Below are 23799 nucleotides of genomic sequence, written 5' to 3' on the forward strand. Positions count from 1 at the left end.
TGTGATGTTGATTGGACGTCTTCCTTTGTGGCAGGACGTGAGTCATCTGGATGTCTTTTTGTTGGCCTCACACTCATTCCCAAATGACTGAATCATCCTAATCAGTTGGAACACATACTTGTGTTGTCTCCAATACCTTCAGGCCGACATTTTCAATAATGGCTCTTATAGTTTACATGATGTGGTATATATTGTGGTACTCATTCCCAGTATTTTTCAGTACACCAAAACGCAAAGTAAGAACCCTAGTAGCCTAATATCTCAAAGACTAGTTGATAAAATGTTCATAAGAAAGCAATGAAATTGTAATGGAAATGTTTCACAATGATGTCATTAGGCAGAGCAGGCAACAGATGGCACACAGACAGCAGAGTTGGGGACAGATATGCAGGGACAGACTGGCAGAGACAGGGAGTCTCAGGTAAGTTTATTGAGTCTTTGTTTGGCAACATTATGAAAGGTTCTCAATTTTTTTGACTTGTAAAATAGGAACATAATTGGAAAATGCCATGGACACTCTCAACTTAAACTGGTGACTGAACTAAGATTTGTTAAAGGCAATGGTATTGCTGTTGTGATTAGTTGTGTAGTTTTGGGTACCGGTAGTTAGGAGTACGGCAAACACCTTATTTCTTTGGTTCCTCAATATACATTTAACATATTAAACGTAGGCTATGTGTTACAGCACTACTTTTGGTGTCCCCCTCAGGAATTGCTCTTGAGAAAATGTAATGTAATTGTCCCCTCCAAAGTTGATATCAGATTTTCACCCCTTTTCTTATGGAAAACCTTTTCATTTTGGGGACAGTTTAAAAGTGGAATCTGCATTAAGGGAAACAGTGCCACTGTTCACCCCAGCACAATTGTTCTTGTTTTCTTTATGAAATGGAGGCAAGGAGCATCCAGCTTCATGGTTAAAAAATAAATCACAATATATACTCTGCTGTTCTATTGCATGTGAAAAAACATTGTTTGTTGTTTGAAGTAATTTATTTTTTGTTGTAATATCGCAAACAGATGTGGCAGTTCCACCATCATTGATTCCAGCTTTAATGCCAGCATATGGCAAGGTGAGACATTATTAGCTGTACTGACACAGGCCAACCTACTGGGCACACACTGGCTGAATAAATGTTGTTTCCAGATTTTTTCAAATTGATTACGTTGAACCAACGTGGAATAGACGTTGAATCTGTGCCCAGTGGGAAGTAATGTCAGAGCAGACATTGGAGCTACCATTCCAAAATTGCAACTATTCACTTTTATCCAGTTTCCCCACTCGCATACCTAAAGGAATTTCCCCTGTATTTGCCTTCGTTGTGACATTCCCAAATACTCCCAAACCTCCCATCGTATTCCCAATCTCAGAGGTCTCTCCACACTCGCTGGCACTCAAATGGATGTTCATTACAGACTGAGACCTGAGGAGAAGCAAACATCGTACCGTTGGAGACACGGAAATTACGTGTCACATTAGATTAGCCCAACAGAACCTCTGGAATGGCTCAGGGGAAGACTTCATTATTTCAATAACATTATTCCCAAAATGTCTTTAAACTACAAATTCTGATAAAAACACATTAAGAGTGATTTGTGATTTTCTCGTGTTATGCCATCCAACAGTGTTAAATGTCTGAATCGCTCTGAGTCAAGATCAAACACCCAATAGACACAATTTCAGCATTAAATGATCATCAGGGGCGGAAATCCCGGGGGGACGGGGGGGACACGACCCCCCCCCATCCTGGGAAAAATATGATTTGTCCCCCCCAATATCACTGAAACATAACTATGTAATTTAAATAATATTAATAATACACAATGAAAGCAATTGTGCTGATTATAGACACTTAATAGCGCGTTTTTAAGTTTCAAAAGATTGCGACCCCCCCCACCCTTTGCCTCACAATGGTTTGATCCACTGCCAGTTCCTTAGTTGGCAAGGTAACAGAGGGGTCGTGTCTACTGTCTGAAAGGCACTCAATTAACGTAACTGACGTGAGGTTAATCTAGTCAATCGCGCACACACACTAGCTGAATATGCAGAGCTAGCGCGCAAATATTAACTATTAAGCTAGCTAGTACCTATTCCATTTATGTGGCGTCGTCAAAGATGGAATCTTTGCTATCGTCAATTTATTCCAAGATCAGCATGCAGATGATGTAAGTTAGTGCTTCAAAGTCCCTGTGATAAGGTTAGCGATAAACTGAAGTCCAAACTGAACAGAACTACACTCTCTTCTACCATTGTCTTAAATATATTTAATGGTCTCATTGCAAAAGCTAAATTGTCGCAAGGGAACTTTTATTTATTTATTTATTTTATTTCACCTTTATTTAACCCGGGTAGCAAAGATTATAGAAAACACCACTGAAACTGAATTGGCGCTCGCTAGCTTTGCAAATTCAGCTATTGTTGGAAGCCAGCCAATATGAAACAAACTATTAAAATTACAAAAGGTTGCAGCATATGTTGTGTAAATGGTGAACTCATACAGCTGTCAACTCTTGTCATTTTAATCCGTTTCACATTTGCTAGCTACCTTTTAGATCGAAGACCAAATAGAATGATTGAAGATGATAGAAGCCCATCTCCTACTGTAAATAACCTACACACTGTGTGTGTAGCCAGCCAGCCAGGTAGAAAAATGGCAGAAAAATAAAAGACGGACATCAGAGTATTTTTCAATACACCAAAATGCATAGTAAGAACCCTAGTAGCCTAATATCTCAAAGACTAGTTGATAAAATGTTCATAAGAAAGAAATGAAATTCTAATGGAAATGTTTCACAATGATGTCATTAGGCAGAGCAGGCAACAGATGGCACACAGACAGTAGAGTTGGGGACAGACTGGCAGAGACAGGGAGTCTCAGGTAAGTTTGTTGAGTCTTTGTTTGGCAACATTATGAAAGGTTCTCAATTTTTTTGACTTGTAAAATAGGAACATAATTGGAAAATGCCATGGATACCCCCACTCTCAACTTAAACTGGTGACTGAACTAAGATTTGTTAAAGGCAATGGTATTGCTGTTGTGATTAGTTGTGTAGTTTTGGGTACTGGTAGTTAGGAGTACGGCAAACACCTTATTTCTTTGGTTCCTCAATATACATTTACCATATTACAATGTAGGCTATGTGTTACAGCACTACTTTTGGTGTCCCCCTCAGGAATTGCTCTTGAGAAAATGTCATGTAATTGTCCCCTCCAAAGTTGATATCAGATTTTCGCCCCTGATGATCATTTGCATTCTAACTCAGCAACAGCATATTTTCCTCAATCAAAAGCACAGGACATGGCCATCAACCTAAGCAATTCTCTACTGAACAGAGGAATGGAAGACAACACAGTCCCAAGCCCTTCACATTTTATAAAGCTTTCCGTCACATGTGAGACTGACCCCGTTAGGCATGTTAGTAAGCCTGGGCCTCATACTGTCCAGTGTTGGTCCTTTTCAAGGTTATCCCCTTTCCTCAGCACCAGCCTATACTGTTACTGTTAAACTTAAGTAGCCTAGTAGTTCATTACACTGCCATTACAAAAAGTGCTGTTTATTATATGGAAAGAAACAATGCCAAATGTAAAATCTCAATGTTGAGTTGAAGTGAGACAATGTCTATGCCTGAACATCTGTGTTTTGGGTATAAAAAAGACCCCACGTTTACAATCAGGACTAAAGCATGTTGTTATCAGGATTTAAATGGCAGTGCATGTAACTTATTTGTGCCTTTGCCAGAGGTACATTATTTTAAAGTAGTTGGATATGGTTTAATCACATTTTAGTATAATGTTTGTTGTTGTTGTTCAGGATATAGGCTAGCACTGAGGATAACAGATTGAACGCTCTGAATGTAGCTCACAGACCCTCTTCGGAGTGAGTGACTCGGAGGGGAAAGGTAGGCTAAGAGAGGGAGAGGGGATGTCCACGCTTCGAGTGATGAATCATCTAAGCAGCAGCAGCAGTAGCCACAACAGCCTGAACCAGCGTCGCATTAACCTCACAAATTCACCACCTCTTCTGTTACAATTCTAATTGGTCCGTCCACGTGACAAATACTACACGATACTTGTAAAGAATCGCGACTTTTTGCAAGCGCGTGTTTTTTTAAGTGCCAACCATCTCTGACATCCTAACTTGAGAAAGTGATCTTTGTGCGGTTAACAAAGGTCCAATACAGCGCTTTAACTCGGTAAGTAGCCTAGGTCTAGCCCTATATGCTACCTCTTCTTAACTGTTAAATTGTTATGGTAACCTAGGGTTTATGGGTTAAATTAGCACATGTATAGCCTTATTGTGTAGCCTATTCTACATTTTGTTAGCTTCTTGTCCGGCCTATATGTAACATCCTATTAATATATATTTTTTATAATTATCTGGCTAAATGTTTTATTATCAGGTATTTGCTCTTAAAGACTGCCACGCTTTTTATTATTATTTTTTACTCGCAAATTAGGCTTTGTTTGACATTTGAATAGCCTACTTTTCAAGAAGTTTGTTGGGCATTCCGTTCAACTTCTTACGCTGTTCTTAAACCGCTCATTTGGGGACCCCGAGACGTTTCACAATTTTGTTGTGGCCCTGAACTATCTCGCCTGATTCACCTAATCAACGCCTTGATGATTAGTTGACAAGTTGAATAAGGTGTGCCTTCTCTGGAATATATCAAACACAATGGGATGGCTTGAAATGTTTCTAATATATAGGTTTGGCGTGTTAAGTCTAAATAGACCTATATAATACACAAACAAAGCTGAAAAAAATCTCTTGCAGGGAGTCTAATGGATGTTATAACGCTCTCACGTTAGAATGAGTACCGAGTAGTAAATCAATGAGGAAGGGAAGCGCTGCTAAGGTACACAATAGTAGATTTTGGTAGACTGAGTGGTGTTTAAAAAGTCACTTGGAGCGAGAGAAAACGCAGTAGACATGCGACCTCTTTCATGTGATTGTTTTTTGTTGAACAGAAGTTTTTTAATTTGCACATTCATGTGTAAATTTTTTAAAATAAATATATCAGAGTTCACTATAAGTGTAGATGATCAATATCAAAACGATCTCTTCATAACCAAACCTGTAAGAAACATCATTTTTAATTGATCATTTCTCTGTAGCCTATAAAAATGTTAATTTCAGAAACTTTAACATTGAGAAAACAAACGATTCGTTTCATAATCTTCAAGATCTGCACATTTAGAATTAGACACCAATATTAGGATTATTTTATAACGTTTTATGCAGATCACACAAAAAAAAATTATATTCACCCAAAGCTCTATTTGATAAAACGTAATGTCAAGCACATGGAAATATATGCGTTTTACGGTTTTTTCTATTGTATGTTTGTATGTTTTTTTTAATGTAACTTTAAATTTCATTTAACAGCACATTCTCAGTTACTAATACAAATCAGCGCAGCTCTCCCTTTCCCAGTTTGGTTAGTTAGACTATGAAAGTGTGTTACCATTCTTAACATCATTTTCTGTCCAAATTGCACATTCCTTATGGAAATGTCTTATTTTTGGTAAAGTTATTATTTAACATTTGCATTAGTTAATTGTGTCACAGTTCTGTTTCATCCCCCATATCTTTCTTATATCACTTTCATTTGTGACAATAGTATTTTATCAAGTTCTATTACATTTACTGTACATCATTTAGCAGAGCATTTAGGGTTGTGCCTTGCTCAAGGCCCCATCGACAGATTTTCATCTGAACCAGTGACATTTCGGTTACTGGCCCAACACTCTAAGGATGGACTCACAGTGAAGTCATTCAGCATCAACCTCATCTGTCTCCAAAGCACACCATTACTAAGCCCATCCCCTATTGACCAGTCCCCTCTCGCTTTAGGGACAGTGTGGAGTGGATTGGATGGATCTCCACTGGCCCGCCTTCAAGATGGACAGCTCCTCCTACCTACCCGGTCCCCTGGCGTCCCCAGCCCTGATGGTGCTGGCCTCCACAGCCAAGACAGGCCGCGATGCCTCCGTCCCCTGCCAGGCCTCCATCCCCTGCCAGGCCCCGAGGTCCTTCAGGGTCCCAATCTCTGAGAAGGACCTCCCCTTCCCTTCCGGCTCCTACACATTTTCCTCCATGTACAACCGTCAGGGGCCTATCTCCGGCCACGGCTCCTTCCCTGCCAGAGACTTCCCTGCCTCCCTGCTCCACCTCAATCCCCAGTTCCAGTTTCACCCCAACAACCTGGACTGCCCTTCCCTGGGGATGCTCAACCACATTGGGGTAGGGGCCTTCCGACCCTTCTCCTCCCCGCCAGAGGAGAGGGAGGCCAGTGGTTATCAGTCAGCCTTCACCCCTGCCAAGAGGCTCAAGGGCTGCTACACAGATTCTGAGGGGAAGGAGTATGATTTTGGAGGAGGGTGTTTCCTCTCTGGCTCACCGGGATCACTCAAGGCCGCTGAGGATTCTGGGAGGAAGTTGTTTACGGTGTCTGGGCTGCTGTCGGACAGAGAGGCCTCGTCTAGTCCTGAGGACCGCAAGGAACACTGTGAGTATCCTCTGTATATATTTCTCCAAGCATATCTGTATGGGTGGTAATATACTGGCAGTAATACAGTGTGATATAAAGACACGCAGCAAAATCCTCATACCAGGCTAGCAGGAATTGTACGCTTTTTTTATCCATGGTTTCAATACAATCGATGAAATCATTGACAGTTATGGAAGGCTTACATCTTGAATTTTTAATGTGTGTCTTTATGGAGTGTGTCCTTTCTACTCTTTGACAATCTTAACCCAAATCTTTTCCTGCTTGTGCAAAGAATGTGACACTCTCTTGGACTTGACATGACCTGACAAAAAATGGCCACTGGTCCATGTTTCTGGTTATTGGTCACAGATTACCATTAGTACTACCACTGAATGTATAGTTTTTCAATAAGGTGGAAGACAAACATAAGAGGGGGGGAAGTTTGAGTGAGAAACACCCTATTCAGAGATAACGAGGTGGCAGAGCGAGCAAGGCAGCCATGCGACGAGAAATGACGCAGCTCTCTGCTCCACAAATTACATCAACTCAATATGGCCACCCACGCAATCATGAGCCATCTGTTGTGTTGACAAAATGAAGGAGAGAGGTGTCAGTCAGAGCGACGGGGCGAGAGCTGCTCCTCATTACGCTAGAGGATAATTGCCCGACGGGGCACGACGACGCTCGCCTGCCCTCGTCTTGCCTCCACCTCCAAAGAGTGGGAAGGAAGGCAGACATTCCAGCACAAGGCATGATGGGAAATCTAACCCCCGCACGGCCACCAAGGTGGCGCCTGACAGATGAAAGTCCCCAGAGAGAGAGGACCCACAATCCTCAGTAGATCAGGGGAGGGCCATGTTGAAAATAATGACAATGAGAGAGGGGGGAGGAGGTGGGAGAACCATGACATCCCCCCATATAACATAGATACTTTTCATCCCACATCAAGGCCTGGAGCTGGGATGCCTTGTCTTAACAAAAGAAGTGGAGTGTTTTTGTGTGTGTGTGTGTGTGTGTTTGTTTGTGTGTGTGTTTGATTGTTTGTGCGTGTGTGTGTGCAAGCCTGTGAGTGTCTGGCTTTGTGGAACCTCCTGGTTTTGAAATGCTGTCGGGTGAATGACAGGCAGGAATCCCAATAATGAAACCTAACAGTGACAGGAAAGGAAAGATGCCAAACAGGTGTATGTGCGTGTGTTTATATGCTTATTTTACGAGAGCGACACCCTGTGTGTGTGTGTGTGTGTTCATATTACCTCCAAACAGAGAATAATTTGATGAAAATACAGGCATGGATGGACAGGGTGCATGGAATAGGGCTGCCGAACCCAAAGTGGGTGTAGCTCAAATCAGTTCTGGAAAAATGTACTCTGAGTATTAGAAGCAGCTTTTCCTTTTTTATCCAATTAGATTGAAGCTCAGGCAAACTCAGGGCTTTGATGCAGTTGAGCTGCCAGCACTTTTCTAAAGTCTGATATTTGGTTCCTCTTGACTGACTTACAGTGTTAAGCTTTGGTTCCTCTTGACTGACTTAGTGTTAAGCTTCAAAACGTACAGGGGTGACACTCTGGTTGCTACGTAGAAAACCGCGCTATGATCATTCATGATAATACATGGACATGTAGCCTACATATGGACATGTATGACCCATACCTGACGATCCATACATCACGACCCATACAATACGACCCATACAGCACGATCCATACCATATGACCCATATTGCGCAACCCATACCCTAGGACCCATAAAACACGACCCATACATCACAAAACACACTACAAATCACCAAGTTTGTTCACAGGCATTCTTTTTGTCCCTCTCTATTCTATCAATAAATTATACATTTTATTTGGGGTGGCAGGTAGCCTAGTGGTTAGAGCATTGGATTTGTAACTGAAAGGTTGCAAGATCAAATCCCCAAGCTGACAAGGTAAAAATGTGTCCTTCTTCCCCAGAACAAGGCAGTTAACCCACTGTTCCTAGGCTGTCATTGAAAATAAGAATTTGTTCTTAACTGACTTGCCTAGTTAAATAAAGGTAAAATAAAACATGTTGGAAACCCTGTTTGTAAGCTTTTAAATGCTATCAATCTAAACCTTTTATCTTTTCCAGTGATGAAGACATGGATGTTCCAACACAACACAATGTATCATGGTACGGTGGGGTATGCAAAATGGGTCAACTTTGAGCATCTCCTGAATGTTTGTGCTTTAAGGTCCAAAAAGTAACTTTCTGACCACTTCTACAACGGGCAAAAATGTATGAAAGCGTTCATTCAAATTAAAAGAGGTGCTGTCAAAAAGGGATTGAATTCCAACAGATTTACCCATCTTCTATGCACTTAGAGATACATTCATTAGCATACAGTCTCCAGTTGAAATCTATCTACAGGAGCTCACTGTGAATGGGCATATTTTGTGAGTATATCAAGAGTTAAAAACGGTTCTACGTGCTCTGGTTAGACAGGCTTGTTATGGCTATCCTGGCTGTTTGTCTGACACAGTGTTTGTTTATATGTCTTCAGTATCATTGTGTTGCTTGATGTCTCCCTTCTCTTCTCCAGTATCCAAACCACATTACCCCAGGGGCCATATGTGCCAATCGTCTCAGAGTAGGAGTGTTGATTTAGGATCAGATTTGCTTTTTTACATTACAATGAATAAGACTACATGGGCAGAGGGAGGGCCTGATCCTTACAGTAGATCAGCATTATGGCCCCAGACGTTTTATCTGAAGATGTGCAGACGAACAGATGTGACAGCTGTTTAAACGGCTCCTCTTTTTCAAAGGGCAGATGTCTCCAGCGCGGCGAATCATGCTGATTTTCCTCAGGGAGATGTTTCAAACTTCTAGGGGTTGAGCTGTATATCTAAAAGGATACAAAAACAGAAGAAGAGAATGATAAAACATCTTCTACTGCAGCTTTCCTGACAGATGGACAGTGGTGATCTTGCCTTCAAATCCCTGTGCTGTTATCACACCGTATGGTGTTGCGGTTGAGTTACTGTAAGGGAGAGTTCTGATTGGTGTGTCTAGTTGTATGAATAGTAAATGTGGGCAGGTGAGAAAATAATTCTGTAGCAAAGTGAAGCCATCAGACAGTTACATCTGTCTCTATGTGTGTCTGTCTCTATGTGTGTCTGTCTGTCTCTATGTGTGTCTGTCTGTCTCTATGTGTGTCTGTCTGTCTCTATGTGTGTCTGTCTGTCTCTGTGTGTCTGTCTGTCTCTGTGTGTGTGTCTGTCTCTGTGTGTGTGTGTCTGTCTCTGTGTGTCTGTCTCTGTGTGTGTGTCTGTCTCTGTGTGTGTGTCTGTCTCTGTGTGTCTGTCTCTCTATGTGTGTCTGTCTCTCTATGTGTGTCTGTCTCTCTATGTGTGTCTGTGTCTCTATGTGTGTCTGTCTCTATGTGTGTCTGTCTCTATGTGTGTCTGTCTCTCTATGTGTGTCTGTCTCTATGTGTGTCTGTCTCTCTATGTGTGTCTGTCTCTCTATGTGTCTGTCTCTCTATGTGTGTCTGTCTCTCTATGTGTGTCTGTCTCTCTATGTGTGTCTGTCTCTCTATGTGTGTCTGTCTCTATGTGTGTCTGTGTCTATGTGTGTCTGTCTCTGTGTGTGTCTGTCTCTGTGTGTGTCTGTCTCTGTGTGTGTCTGTCTCTATGTGTGTCTGTCTCTATGTCTGTCTGTCTGTCTCTGTGTCTGTCTGTCTGTCTGTCTGTCTGTCTGTCTGTCTGTCTGTCTGTCTCTGTGTCTGTCTGTCTGTCTGTCTCTGTCTCTGTGTGTCTGTCTCTGTGTGTCTGTCTCTGTGTGTCTGTCTGTCTGTCTGTGTGTCTGTGTGTCTGTCTCTGCGCGTGGTGTGTGTGTGTGTGTGTGTGTGTGTGTGTGTGTGTGTGTGTGTGTGTGTGTGTGTGTGTGTGTGTGTGTGTGTGTGTGTGAGAGAGAGACTACATCTTGGGAATAAAGAGCAGAGCAGATAGATGTGTATGCATGAACATGGAATGGTTCCTATTGATCTCCTCTGTTAGATGTAAACAGTATGTCTTACAGGAGACATCAATCAATACACCCTCAGCTGGACAGCTGCTCTGAAAGAACACACACACACACACGTAAACTGTGTCTGGAACCAACTAAACCCATAAAGCATCACATGAGAATTAATCCCTGTGGCAAGTCTGCATCTGTGTCCCATATGGCCCCCTATTCCCTACGCAGTGCACTACTGTGGGAACACATTGTCATTTAGAATGTAGCCTACCATTAATCTATGGGATATTGATTCTGTACAGGCAGGTTTGGTGTTCCCTTGACTTCCATAGCAGGCGTGTATAACAGACCGTAGAGGACTCTTCAACACTGAACACATCTGGTGAACCAAGCCCTGGAGTGTTACGCTCCAACGTTTCCCCTCGCCCATTCTGGTAACTTCCCTGGGCCTCGCTTCCCCATCAGTGGAGGATTTAGTTGTTCTCTGTCCAGTTATCCCATAAAATTCCCACAGTCCCTCAACAGCAGATTTTGCCACCCATCCTGATAAGGAAGATTTCCCCCATATCTGTGTCCAATTCAAGTGACTGGGAACAGGAAGCGTTAATCCGAGACTCCGTCAAGTTGCAGAGTTTCCGAGTCATGGTGTGAATGAGTGGACGTACTGTACATCTGCTACAGAGATCTCCCCTCTCTTTGCCACACACATAAGTTAGCATTAGACTGAGGGGGGTTAAGATCAGAAAGAGATAGAATAACCCAACCAAACATCCCCCAAATCAAAGGGATCTTCTAATGGTACGATCCATTTGACAGCTGTGTTACCATACTGTAGATGAAGAGAATGTCTGGACCATGTGGACTGCACTTTGGGATTTCAGACACATTGTCTGAGAGAAGAAGCATATGAATGAGATGGTGACTGTGTTTGATGTTCGAGGGTCGTGTTTGACTGTTGCCCTCCTGTCGTGGCAGTAATTTGTTCTTCTAATGTGCTCTTAAGTGGAGAGCTTTCATCGTGGCGGGGGGGGGCTGTTATTCTCTTTCTTTCTCGTTCCCTTCATCTTGTCTGGCCAGGAGCAGCAGTGTGTGGAAGTGGTAGAAGTTATCCTTCCATAACACCCCCACACAGCACATTGATACATTATCCTTCCATAACACCCACCCACAGCACATTGATACATTATCCTTCCATAACACCCACCCACAGCACATTGATACATTATCCTTCCATAACACCCACCGACAGCACATTGATACATTATCCTTCCATAACACCCACCGACAGCACATTGATACATTATCCTTCCATAACACCTACCCACCCACCCACACAGCACATTGATACATTATCCTTCCATAACACCCACCCACCCACACAGCACATTGATACATTATCCTTCCATAACACCTACCCACCCACACAGCACATTGATACATTATCCTTCCATAACACCTACCCACCCACCCACACAGCACATTGATACATTATCCTTCCATAACACCTACCCACCCACACAGCACATTGATACATTATCCTTCCATTATACCTACCCACCCACACAGCACATTGATACATTATCCTTCCATAACACCCACCCACACAGCACATTGATACATTATCCTTCCATAACACCCACACAGCACATTGATACATTATCCTTCCATAACACCCACCCACCCACAGCACATTGATACATTATCCTTCCATCCATACCACCCACACACAGATTAGAAACCCCCATCCCAAACTATCCTTAGGACTTGTTATTCCAACCCCTAACATTCATTTAATCCATAACAACCTCTTTACACCACATCTGCCCTAGACTGGCTCGTAACGGTCTGCCCTAGACTGGCTCGTAACGGTCTGCCCTAAACTGCCTCCCACTCCAACCAACCTCTATAGTCCCAAGTAACATTCACTGTACTGTCGTCTGTAGTGCCCATATCCTCAACCAGCCACCACACACACCCACTCAGTGTATAGACACAAGAGGGGTTGTCTGCGAGTGACATGGAATCCATATGTCCTCATTCAGGTCTAAAAGGAGCCCGGTTAAAGTGTGTCAGTCAGCCCAGCGGCCAGACTGGAGGACTTTTACAGTAACATGGAGAGAGAGATGGTAACGCTTCGTCCTAAATAGCACCCTATTCCCAATGGTGTGCATCTTATCTTTCTGCATTCTCCTCATATTGAACAGCAGTGTAGACTGAGAATACGTGGGTTGAGAGGACAAAGAGAGAGAGATTATGAGAGAGGACCAGGGGTCGTTAAAACAACAGTCTGCTTCAACAGAGCCTCTGTCTCCCTGCACCTGATGGACCTGATGGACCTGCCGCGTCACATGGTCTGAACGCCTCTCTCTCTGATCTCACTTCAAAGACCCGTGGAGGGAGATGGAGACCACAAGTGTAGAGGAGAGATGAAGGGTGGCGGGGGGCTTTGGGTGGCTGGATGTAGGGACGGCTGCGTCCCAAATGGCCCCCTATTATTCCATATATAGTAACTACTTTTTACCAGAGCCTTGTGTGGGGGAGTGCACTATATAGGGAATAGGGTGATGTAGTCTAGGGTGAAGGGGACGGGGGCTGCGGTTGTGGATCACTGAACATATCGCCTGTTCTGTCCGTGTTCTGTCCCTGTTCTTTATTTAACCAGGTAGGCCAGTTGAGAACAAGTTCTCATTTACAACTGCGACCTGGCCAAGATAAAGCAAAGCAGTGCGACAAAAACAACAACACAGAGTTACACATGGAATAAACAAACATACAGTCAATAACACAATAGAAAAAAGTCTATATACAGTGTGTGCAAATGGCGTGAGGAGGTAAGGCAATAAATAGGCCATAGTAGCGAAGTAATTACAATTTAGCAAATTAACGCTGGGATGACAGATGTGGAGATGATGTGCTAGTAGAAATAATGGTGTGCAAAAAAGTAAATAAAAACAATATGGGGATGAGGTAGGTAGAATGGATGGGCTATTTACAGATGGGCTGTGTAGCAGCGATTGGTTAGATGCTCAGATAGCTGATGTTTAAAGTTAGTGAGGGAGTCTTCAATTTCAGCTTTAAAAAAAAAAAAAAGTATATATTTTTTTGCAATTCCAGTCATTGGCAGCAGAGAACTGGAAGGAAAGGCGGCCAAAGGAGTAGTTGGCTTTGGGGATGATCAGTGAGATATACCTGCTGGAGCGCGTGCTACGGGTGGTGTTATCGTGACCAGTGAGCTGAGATAAGGCAGAGCTTTACCTAGCAAAGACTTATAGATGACCTGGAGCCAGTGGGTCTGGCGATGAATATATAGCGAGGGCCAGCTGACGAGAACATACAGGTCGCAGTGGTGGGTGGTATATGGGGCTTTGGTGACAAAACGGATGGCACTGTGATAGACTGCATCCAGTTTGCTGAGTAGAGTGTTGGAGGCTATTTTGTAAATGACATCGCCAAAGTCGAGGATCGGTAGGATGGTCAGTTTTACAAGGGTATGTTTGGCAGCCTGAGTGAAGGAGGCTTTGTTGCGTAATAGGAAGCCGATTTTAGATGTAATTTTGGAATGGAGATGTTTAATATGAGTCTGGAAGGAGAGTTTACAGTCTAACCACACAGTATTGAATGTCCAAAATCCCAGGACAGTCAGTATTATCGCAGTATCCTACCACTATGTCTGGGTGGGCTAGAACCAACCTGCCGCTGGGTCTAGCTTCTAACTGGAGATGATCCAGCCTCATTAGCGCATGCTAAAGTCACTCTTTTGAAGCCATGTTCATAGGAGATTGAACATTCAACTGAAAGTGTCCTCACTACAGCACCACAGCATGACCTGATTGAACAAAAACAGAGAGGTGAGGATCTATAACTGGCCGACGCTGGCCAACACTGCCAGAGCTCTTTGTTCTTCAGTGTTAGCAGACCAGGAGGGAGTATCGCTGGGGGGTATTGATGAGCACCACACAGGATCAAGCTCACCAGGGCTACAGACACATGCGGTCGAACGCGTGCATGTGTGCAAACGCGCGCACACACACGCTGGCACAGAACATCAGTCACTGTGTTTCTCCACTATAAAGGCTCTGTTTACTTGGCTGCCCTTATCCCAGTGATAGTGCTGGGTCGGTGTCTGTGTGTCTTGTCTTGTCTGGCTGGCTGGCTGGCTGGCTGACTACCTAGCCCTGAATAAGGCAACCACTGCTATGTTCAGTCCCTCTGGCCCGCTAAATGACAAAACAGACAGGCAGACAGACACACAGACAGGCGGACAGACAGTTAGACAGACCGACAGAATGACAGTTAGACAGACCGACAGTTAGACAGACCGACAGAATGACAGTTAGACAGACAGACAGTTAGACAGACCGACAGAATGACAGTTAGACAGACCGACAGTTAGACAGACCGACAGTTAGACAGACTGATCAGGACCCCTGTCCATGTGATCTTGTTCATTATGATTGTAAAGTTAAAAAGCTGATCCTAGATCACCACTCTAAGATGATTCATGAATACGGGTCCATGTCTTTCTATACTATGTCCCTCATACCCGCAGCAGTGGTACGTGACTGAGACAGTTTCTGATGCTATCTGTATGAGGAGAGGAAGCAGGGTCACTTTGAGGGCTATGTGTGGTCTTTCTACTGCTGGTTCATAGTAGTCCTGTTTTACTGTTTCCACCCCCTTACACCTGTGGTGTATGGAGGACAGGCATGTGTGTCTGCATGCGTTCATGCATTCGTGCAATTGTGCATCCGTAAGTCGAGGTCCCCTGCTATCTAGTCCTGTTGTCTGTGAGTGTTCAGGGTCAAAGTGCTTGATACAATCAGCTTTGTAGAATGAGCCTTTCATTTCCCCCCATTAAGCACTGAGTGAGTGAGTGAGTGAGGATATTAGACACATATTTCCCTCATATTACACAGACCCACAAAGAATTTGAAAACAAATCCAAATTAGATAAACTCTCATATCTATTGGGTAAAATACCACAGTGTGTCATCACAGCAGTAAGATGTGTGACCCGTTGCCACAAGAAAAGGGCAACCAGTGAAGAACAAACACCATTGTAAATACAACCTATATTTATGTTTATTTATTTTCCCTTTTGTACTTTAACTATTTGCACATCGTTACAACACTGTATATAAACATAATATTACATTTGAAATGTCCCTATTGCTTTGGAACTGTTGTGATTGTAATGTTTACGGTTAATTTTTAATTGTTAATTTCACTTTTGTTTTATCTATTTCACTTGCTTTGCCAATGTAAACATATGTTTCCCATGCCAATAAAGCCCCTTAATTGAAATTGAATTGAGAGACAGAGAGACAGAGAGAGGCCAGAAGTGTGTGTTAATAAGTGGGTAGAGAAATAGGCTCATAAAATACAGACCCCCATCTAATTAGCGCATAACGAGGGGCTTTGATGGCTCTATTAGCCTCTTAATGCCACCTCATCCAGACCCACTCAGGCCACACACTCAGACACACACACATACACACTTTATTGCCAAGAGAGAAATGTCTTTCTTTCAGGTGCAGGGACTGGGACACTCACAGTTCAGATAACTAGAGGACTTGACCATGGTTTATAGCCAGATGGTAGAGTTATCATGACAGTAGACAGCGGGATCTAACTGTCACTGTAGGATCTATGATCAGATGCTACATTTGATTTCCCTTTCAATCTCCTTTACTGTCACACGAGTGCAAGTGTAAAGCATTTGAGTTACAGGCCCCAGGTGAACACTAGTCAGCGTATGTCCCATAACTGTCACCTAGCCTGGGACAGATGTTAGCGCTCAGACAGTGAACCGGTTTATACACTATATGACCAAATGATGTGGACACCTGCTCGTCAAACATCTCATTCCAAAATCATGGGCATTAACATGGAGTTGGTCCACCCTTTGCTGCTATAACAGACTCCACTCTTCGGGGAAGGCTTTCCACTAGATGTTAGGAACATTGCTGCGGAGACTTGCTTCGATTCAGCGACAAGCGCATTAGTGAGATAAGGACACTGATGTTGCGCGATTAGGCCTGGCTAGCATTTGCCGTTTTCAATTCATCCCAAAGGTGTTCGATGGGGTTGATGTCAGGGCTCTGGGCAGGCCAGTCAAATTCTTCCACACCGATCTCGACAAACCATTTCTGTATGGACCTCTCTTTGTGCATGGGGGCATTGTCATGCTGAAACAGGAAAGGGCCTTCACCAAACTGTTGCCACAAAGTTGGAAGCACAGAATTATCTACAATGTAATTGTATGCTGAAGGGTTAAGATTTCCCTTCACTGAAACTAAGGGGCCCGAACCATGAAAAACAGCCCAGACCATTATTCCTCCTCCACAAAACTTTACAGTTGGCACTATGCATTGGGGCAGGTACTGTTCTCCTGGTATCTGCCAAACCCAGATTTGTCCGTCGGACTGCCAGATGGTGAAGCGTGATTCATCACTCCAGAGAATGTGTTTTCACTGCTCCAGAGTCCAATGGCGGCGAGCTTTACACCACTCCAGCTGACGCTTGGCATTGTGCATGGGGATCTTAGGCTTGTGTGCGGCTGCTCGGCCATGGAAACCCATTTCATGAAGCTCCCGATGAACAGTTATTGTGCTGACATTGCTTCCAGAGACAGTTTGGAACTCGGTAGCGAGTGTTGCAACCCAGGACAGACAATTTTTACATGCTACGCACTTCAGCACTCGGTGATACCGTTCTGTGAGCTTGTGTGACCTACCACTTTGCGGATGAGCCGTTGTTGCTCCTAGACGTTTCCACTTCACAATAACAGCACTTACAGTTGACCGGGGAAGCTTTAGCAGGGAAAACATTTGACGAACTGACTTGTTGTAAAGGTGGCATCCTATGACAGTGCCACGTTGAAAGTCATTTAGCTCTTCAGAAAGGCCATTCTACTGCTGTGAGTCTTCCTGGGTAAGTCTCTAAGCTTTCCACACCTGGATTATGCAACTTTTGCCCATTTATTCTTTTCAAAATTCTTCAAGCTCTGTCAACTTGGTTGTTGATCATTGCTAGACAACTATTTTCAGGTCTTGCCATAGATTTTCAAGTAGATTTAATTCAAAACTGTGACTTGGCCACTCAGGACCATTCACTGTCTTCTTGATAAGCAACTCCAGTGTAGATGTGGCCTTGTTTTAGGTTAATGTCTTGCAGAAAGGTGCATTAATCTACCAGTGTCTGGTGGAAAGCAAACTGAACTGGGTTATCCTCTATAATTTTGCCTGTGCTTAGCTCCATTCTATACATGTTTTTATCCTGAAAAACTCCCCAGTCCTTAACGATTACAAGCATACCCATAACATGATGCAGCCACCAATATGCTTGAAAATATGGAGAGTGGTACAATGTGTTGTATAGGACTTTCCCCAAACATAACACTTTGTATCTAGGACAAAAAGTGAATTGCTTTGCCACATGTTTTGCAGTATTACATAGTTGCAAACAGGTTGTATGTTTTGAAATATTTGTCTTCCTTCTTTTCACTCTGTCAATAGGTTAGTATTGTGGAGTAACTACAATGTTGTTGATCCATCCTTAGTTTTCTCCTGTTAGATTAATTCAACTCTGTAACTGTTTTAAAGTCAGCATTGGTCTCATGGTAAAATCCCTGAGTGGTTTCCTTCCTCTCTGGCAACTGAGTTAGGAAGGACGCCTGTATCTTTGTAGTGACTGGGTGTATTGATACACCATCCAAAGTGTAATTAATATCTTCAGCATGCTCAAATGGATATTCAGTGTCTGTTCTTTTTTTCTCTCACTTATCTGCCAATAGGTGCCCTTCTTTACGAGGCATTGGATAAACTCCCTGGTCTTTGTGGTTGAATCTGTGTTTGAAATTCACTGCTCAACTGAGGGATGTTACAATTATCTGTATGTGTGGGACACAGAAATTAGGTGGTCATGTTCAATACTATTAAATACTATTACACACATATTCCATACAACTTATTAAATGACTTGTTGAGCACATTTTTACTCCTGAACATATTTAGGCTTGACATAACAAAGGGTTTGAATACTTACTTATTTTCTCAAGACATTCCAGCTTTTCATTTTTTATTAATTTGCCTATAACACAACCAAATGTGGAAAAAGTTAATGGGTGTGAATAGTCACTGTAGCTGACTATTGCTACTCTAATCTAAAATGAGCTAGCTAACTAGCTGGCATAAGGGAATACATTCCCAGCACAGAGGAGTTATTCTGTTTGATAGAGCAACGTTATTAGTTTCCCTGCAACCCTTTCATTCTAATAGTACTAGATCATATTCTTGACCTTCAACAGATTGTCAGGAAAAACAAACTCAGTTGGGAGAGTAAAAGCTTTCAATTCAATGGTGCTCTGTTTCAAGTTGTGGGCACAGAGACGTATGAATGCCACCATGGGGGAAAGACAGACAAACAAAAGCCAAAGAGAAATATGCTACTGAAATGAACAAGAAGGCAGTACGTTCAAAGACAGATCACTGTAATTCATACCATACACGTTTACAACATTCATTTCATTTGAATAATGTTGAATTACTAACTAACAATGGAATGTTCCTCAATAAAATGCAAGAAGTTGGGCCTTTAAACGGGTTTCCCAACTCCCGTGGCACTTATTGCAGTACCATTGTATGTGTAATGTGTATATCAAACTGTATTCCTATTGTGTAGGGCTATAAAAGTACCATGTATGAAAAGTGTATAAATAATGTATATGTAACAAAATATCTGTAAAAACCTAAAATGTAAAACAAAGTTACTTTTGTCCTCCTAAGAGGGGGGTGGATGGGCCAATAAAATAAATATAAATTAAGAGTGTAAGTAGGGTTAGGGTGGTGAGTTTCCCTGTGTAGAGTGGGGTTAGGGTGGTGAGTTTCCCCTGTGTAGAGTGGGGTTGGGGTGGTGAGTTTCCCCTGTATAGAGTGGGGTTGGGGTGGTGAGTTTCCCCTGTATAGAGTGGGGTTAGAGTGGTGAGTTTCCCCCTATAGAGTGGGGTTAGGTTGGTGAGTTTCCCCTGTATAGAGTGGGGTTAGGGTGGTGAGTTTCCCCCTATAGAGTGGGGTTAGGGTGGTGAGTTTCCCCTGTATAGTGGGGTTAGGGTGGTGAGTTTCCCCTGTATAGAGTGGGGTTAGGGTGGTGAGTTTCCCCCTATAGAGTGGGGTTAGGGTGGTGAGTTTCCCCTGTATAGTGGGGTTAGGGTGGTGAGTTTCCCCTGTATAGAGTGGGGTTAGGGTGGTGAGTTTCCCCTGTATAGAGTGGGGTTAGGGTGGTGAGTTTCCCCTGTATAGAGTGGGGTTAGGGTGGTGAGTTTCCCCTGTATAGAGTGGGGTTAGGGTGGTGGGTTTCCCCTGTATAGAGTGCAGTTAGGGTGGTGGGTTTCCCCTGTATAGAGTGGGGTTAGGGTGGTGGGTTTCCCCTGTGTAGAGTGGGGTTGGGGTGGTGAGTTTCCCTGTATAGAGTGGGGTTAGGGTGGTGGGTTTCCCCTGTATAGAGTGGGGTTAGAGTGGTGAGTTTCCCCTGTATAGTGGGGTTGGGGTGGTGGGTTTCCCCTGTATAGTGGGGTTAGGGTGGTGAGTTTCCCCTGTATAGTGGGGTTAGGGTGGTGAGTTTCCCCCTATAGAGTGGGGTTAGAGTGGTGAGGTTCCCCTGTATAGTGGGGTTAGGGTGGTGAGTTTCCCCTGTATAGAGTGGGGTTGGGGTGGTGAGTTTCCCCTGTATAGAGTGGGGTTAGAGTGGTGAGTTTCCCCTGTGTAGAGTGGGGTTGGGGTGGTGAGTTTCCCTGTATAGAGTGGGGTTAGGGTGGTGGGTTTCCCCTGTATAGAGTGGGGTTAGAGTGGTGAGTTTCCCCTGTATAGTGGGGTTGGGGTGGTGGGTTTCCCCTGTATAGTGGGGTTAGGGTGGTGAGTTTCCCCCTATAGAGTGGGGTTAGGGTGGTGAGTTTCCCCCTATAGAGTGGGGTTAGAGTGGTGAGTTTCCCCCTATAGAGTGGGGTTAGAGTGGTGAGGTTCCCCTGTATAGTGGGGTTAGGGTGGTGAGTTTCCCCTGTATAGTGGGGTTAGGGTGGTGAGTTTCCCCTGTATAGTGGGGTTAGGGTGGTGAGTTTCCCCTGTATAGTGGGGTTAGGGTGGTGAGTTTCCCCCTATAGAGTGGGGTTGGGTTGGTGAGTTTCCCCTGTATAGAGTGGGGTTAGAGTGGTGAGTTTCCCCTGTATAGAGTGAGGTTAGGGTGGTGAGTTTCCCCTGTATAGAGTGGGGTTAGGGTGGTGAGTTTCCCCTGTATAGAGTGGGGTTAGAGTGGTGAGTTTCCCTTGTGTAGAGTGGGGTTAGGGTGGTGAGTTTCCCCTGTATAGAGTGGGGTTAGGGTGGTGAGTTTCCCCTGTATAGAGTGGGGTTAGGGTGGTGGGTTTCCCCTGTATAGAGTGCAGTTAGGGTGGTGGGTTTCCCCTGTATAGAGTGGGGTTAGGGTGGTGGGTTTCCCCTGTGTAGAGTGGGGTTGGGGTGGTGAGTTTCCCTGTATAGAGTGGGGTTAGGGTGGTGGGTTTCCCCTGTATAGAGTGGGGTTAGAGTGGTGAGTTTCCCCTGTATAGTGGGGTTGGGGTGGTGGGTTTCCCCTGTATAGTGGGGTTAGGGTGGTGAGTTTCCCCCTATAGAGTGGGGTTAGAGTGGTGAGGTTCCCCTGTATAGTGGGGTTAGGGTGGTGAGTTTCCCCTGTATAGTGGGGTTAGGGTGGTGAGTTTCCCCTGTATAGTGGGGTTAGGGTGGTGAGTTTCCCCCTATAGAGTGGGGTTGGGTTGGTGAGTTTCCCCTGTATAGAGTGGGGTTAGAGTGGTGAGTTTCCCCTGTATAGAGTGAGGTTAGGGTGGTGAGTTTCCCCTGTATAGAGTGGGGTTAGGGTGGTGAGTTTCCCCTGTATAGAGTGGGGTTAGAGTGGTGAGTTTCCCCCTACAGGTGGACTGTAAGGCTATGTTGTATTAAATAAATACATGATTGTTGTAAGTGCCTAAGTGCCAAATAAAGTAACACGTTTTCATCTTAAATCACCCAATAATCCGCCAATAGTAAAAAATTATGAAATCTGTGAAACATTTCTGTGAAACTGTACATTTTACTTGTGAATTTGTGTTAATTTGTTTACCTACATGCCATTTTATAAACAATGCAGATATTGGAGTAACTTTGAGTAAGGGCAAACATCATGATACGCTTGCAAACTGAGTTTGAATAAGACATCTGATTACCACTTTGCATTTAGAACGGTTGGTTTTATTAAATCTAATAAATAACCAAATCAGTGATGGATGACTAGATAAAAGAAAAGCATGTCTCTCGACTGCCCCTGCAATCGGCATGCCCGTCATCCAACTCCCTCGTTTGATTGGTCGTTTCCCACAAACCATAAGCGTCATCGCACATCACACTGCCTCATGTGACTGGTAGCTTTCTGACTTTCTGGCTGTGGTAACTAATGACGACCCAACTGACACACTGTCCTTTCCCTTTTTTACTGGTTTCTAGATCAGTTTCAAACATCATTAAGCATGTATTTCAATGAGGCTAGATTGATTACAGTTAGAAGACTAGAGGCAGAGTTCATTCATTGCCTTCCGGGTGAACATGGTCTAAGAGGAGAGCCTGGCGGTTACTGTCCTCATTTACGGATAGAGAGAGATGATTGGCTAAGGACGTGCACGGCCGTGCACACAGCTGATGGAACTAAAGTGACCCGTAATGAAGAAGATAAAAGGAGAGCGAGAGAGCGAGGGGGAGAGAAAGAGAGACAGACATACGGAGAGAGAAAGACAGAGAGAGACACAGACAGACAGAGAGACAGAGAGAGAAAGAGAGAGAGGGGGGAGAGAAAGAGAGACATAGACATACAGAGAGCAAGACAGAGAGAGCAAGACAGAGAGAGAAAGAGAGAGAGAGACAGAGAGAGAAAGACAGAGATGAGAGGGAGAGACAGAGAAGAGCGAGAAAGAGGTTTGTAATATTGGTTGGAGGTCTTTGTTCCGATTGACCCGTGGTCATAAGGCCTTATTATTGATCTGGCGGTCATCAGAGAAGGGCTATGGGGCTGAGGTGGTTCACAATGAGTCAATTTAAGTTCTGATTTGAGGTTGAATTCAACTAGGACTTGAAAGAGGGAGCACAGCTGCTCAGCTCAAAGCAAAAAGTTGCTTAGATGCACTTGCACACCCACAACATATACACCTGCGCGCACGCACGCACGCACACACACACACACACATATATAGTCACACAAACACACACACATATACTCACACACACACACACACACACACACATATAGTCACACAAACACACACACATATACTCACACAAACACACACACATACACACACACACACGTATACTTGACCTTGTAGGCCTACAGTATAAACACACAAACACAGTTTTACTTGTTATTGTTTGGTTCCTTACTGTGACTTCCAGCTGCGGTCCTCCATGTGCGCTTTTAATGTACAATGTAGACATAAGGCCCTTCAACAATGACTTAATACAGCCTTTATTAATCAATGAGTAATCATTACATTCCTGATGAGACATTGATTCAAGGTAGTGAGTAAGTGTGGTGGTAAGGTGGGTGGTGGTGGGGTATCCTTAGGACATTATACACAATGGATTGGGCAGTGTGAGGCGAAACTGGGAACTAGGGTCCACGGGGTTCTGGTCAAATGTAGTGGACAAACTAGGGCGTAGGTTGCCATTTGGGAATCAGAGGACGTGTGTATTACGGTAATTGTCCAGTGAAACGAGTTACGGAAAGGGATTTCCCAACATTCCATTAGCTTTTGTTTTGTACTGTATTCCCGGGGAATTCTGGGATGAATAAAAATGCAAAAAAAAAACTAACATACTTTTAAAAATCTAAGAAAAGGGAAATGACTCTCCTCAGCAGATGTATTAGTAACAACATGGCCTATAATGTTACTGTATTAGTAACAACATGGCCTATAATGTTACTGTATTAGTAACAACATGGCCTATAATGTTACTGTATTAGTAACAACATGGCCTATAATGTTACTGTATTAGTAACAACATGGCCTATAATGTTACTGTATTAGTAACAACATGGCCTATAATGTTACTGTATTAGTAACAACATGGCCTATAATGTTACTGTATTAGTAACAACATGGCCTATAATGTTACTGTATTAGTAACAACATGGCCTATAATGTTACTGTATTAGTAACAACATGGCCTATAATGTTACTGTATTAGTAACAACATGGCCTATAATGTTACTGTATTAGTAACAACATGGCCTATAATGTTACTGTATTAGTAA

At 43.5% G+C, this 23799-nt stretch overlaps 1 protein-coding gene across 1 annotated transcript in view; it reads left to right on the top strand.

Annotated features, from left to right (window-relative positions):
- Positions 1-3918: 3918 nt before the first annotated feature.
- Positions 3919-23799, top strand: part of rnf220b (ring finger protein 220b) — a 51368-nt gene continuing 31487 nt past the window's right edge. The window contains exons 1-2 of the mRNA XM_045696681.1: positions 3919-4191; positions 5853-6507. Coding sequence (XP_045552637.1) covers positions 5874-6507 — 634 coding nt within the window. The 5' untranslated portion in view covers positions 3919-4191; positions 5853-5873. The remainder of the gene's footprint in view (positions 4192-5852; positions 6508-23799) is intronic.

This window comes from Salmo salar, chromosome ssa16 (assembly GCF_905237065.1).
Source record: "Salmo salar chromosome ssa16, Ssal_v3.1, whole genome shotgun sequence".
NCBI lineage: Eukaryota > Metazoa > Chordata > Actinopteri > Salmoniformes > Salmonidae > Salmo > Salmo salar.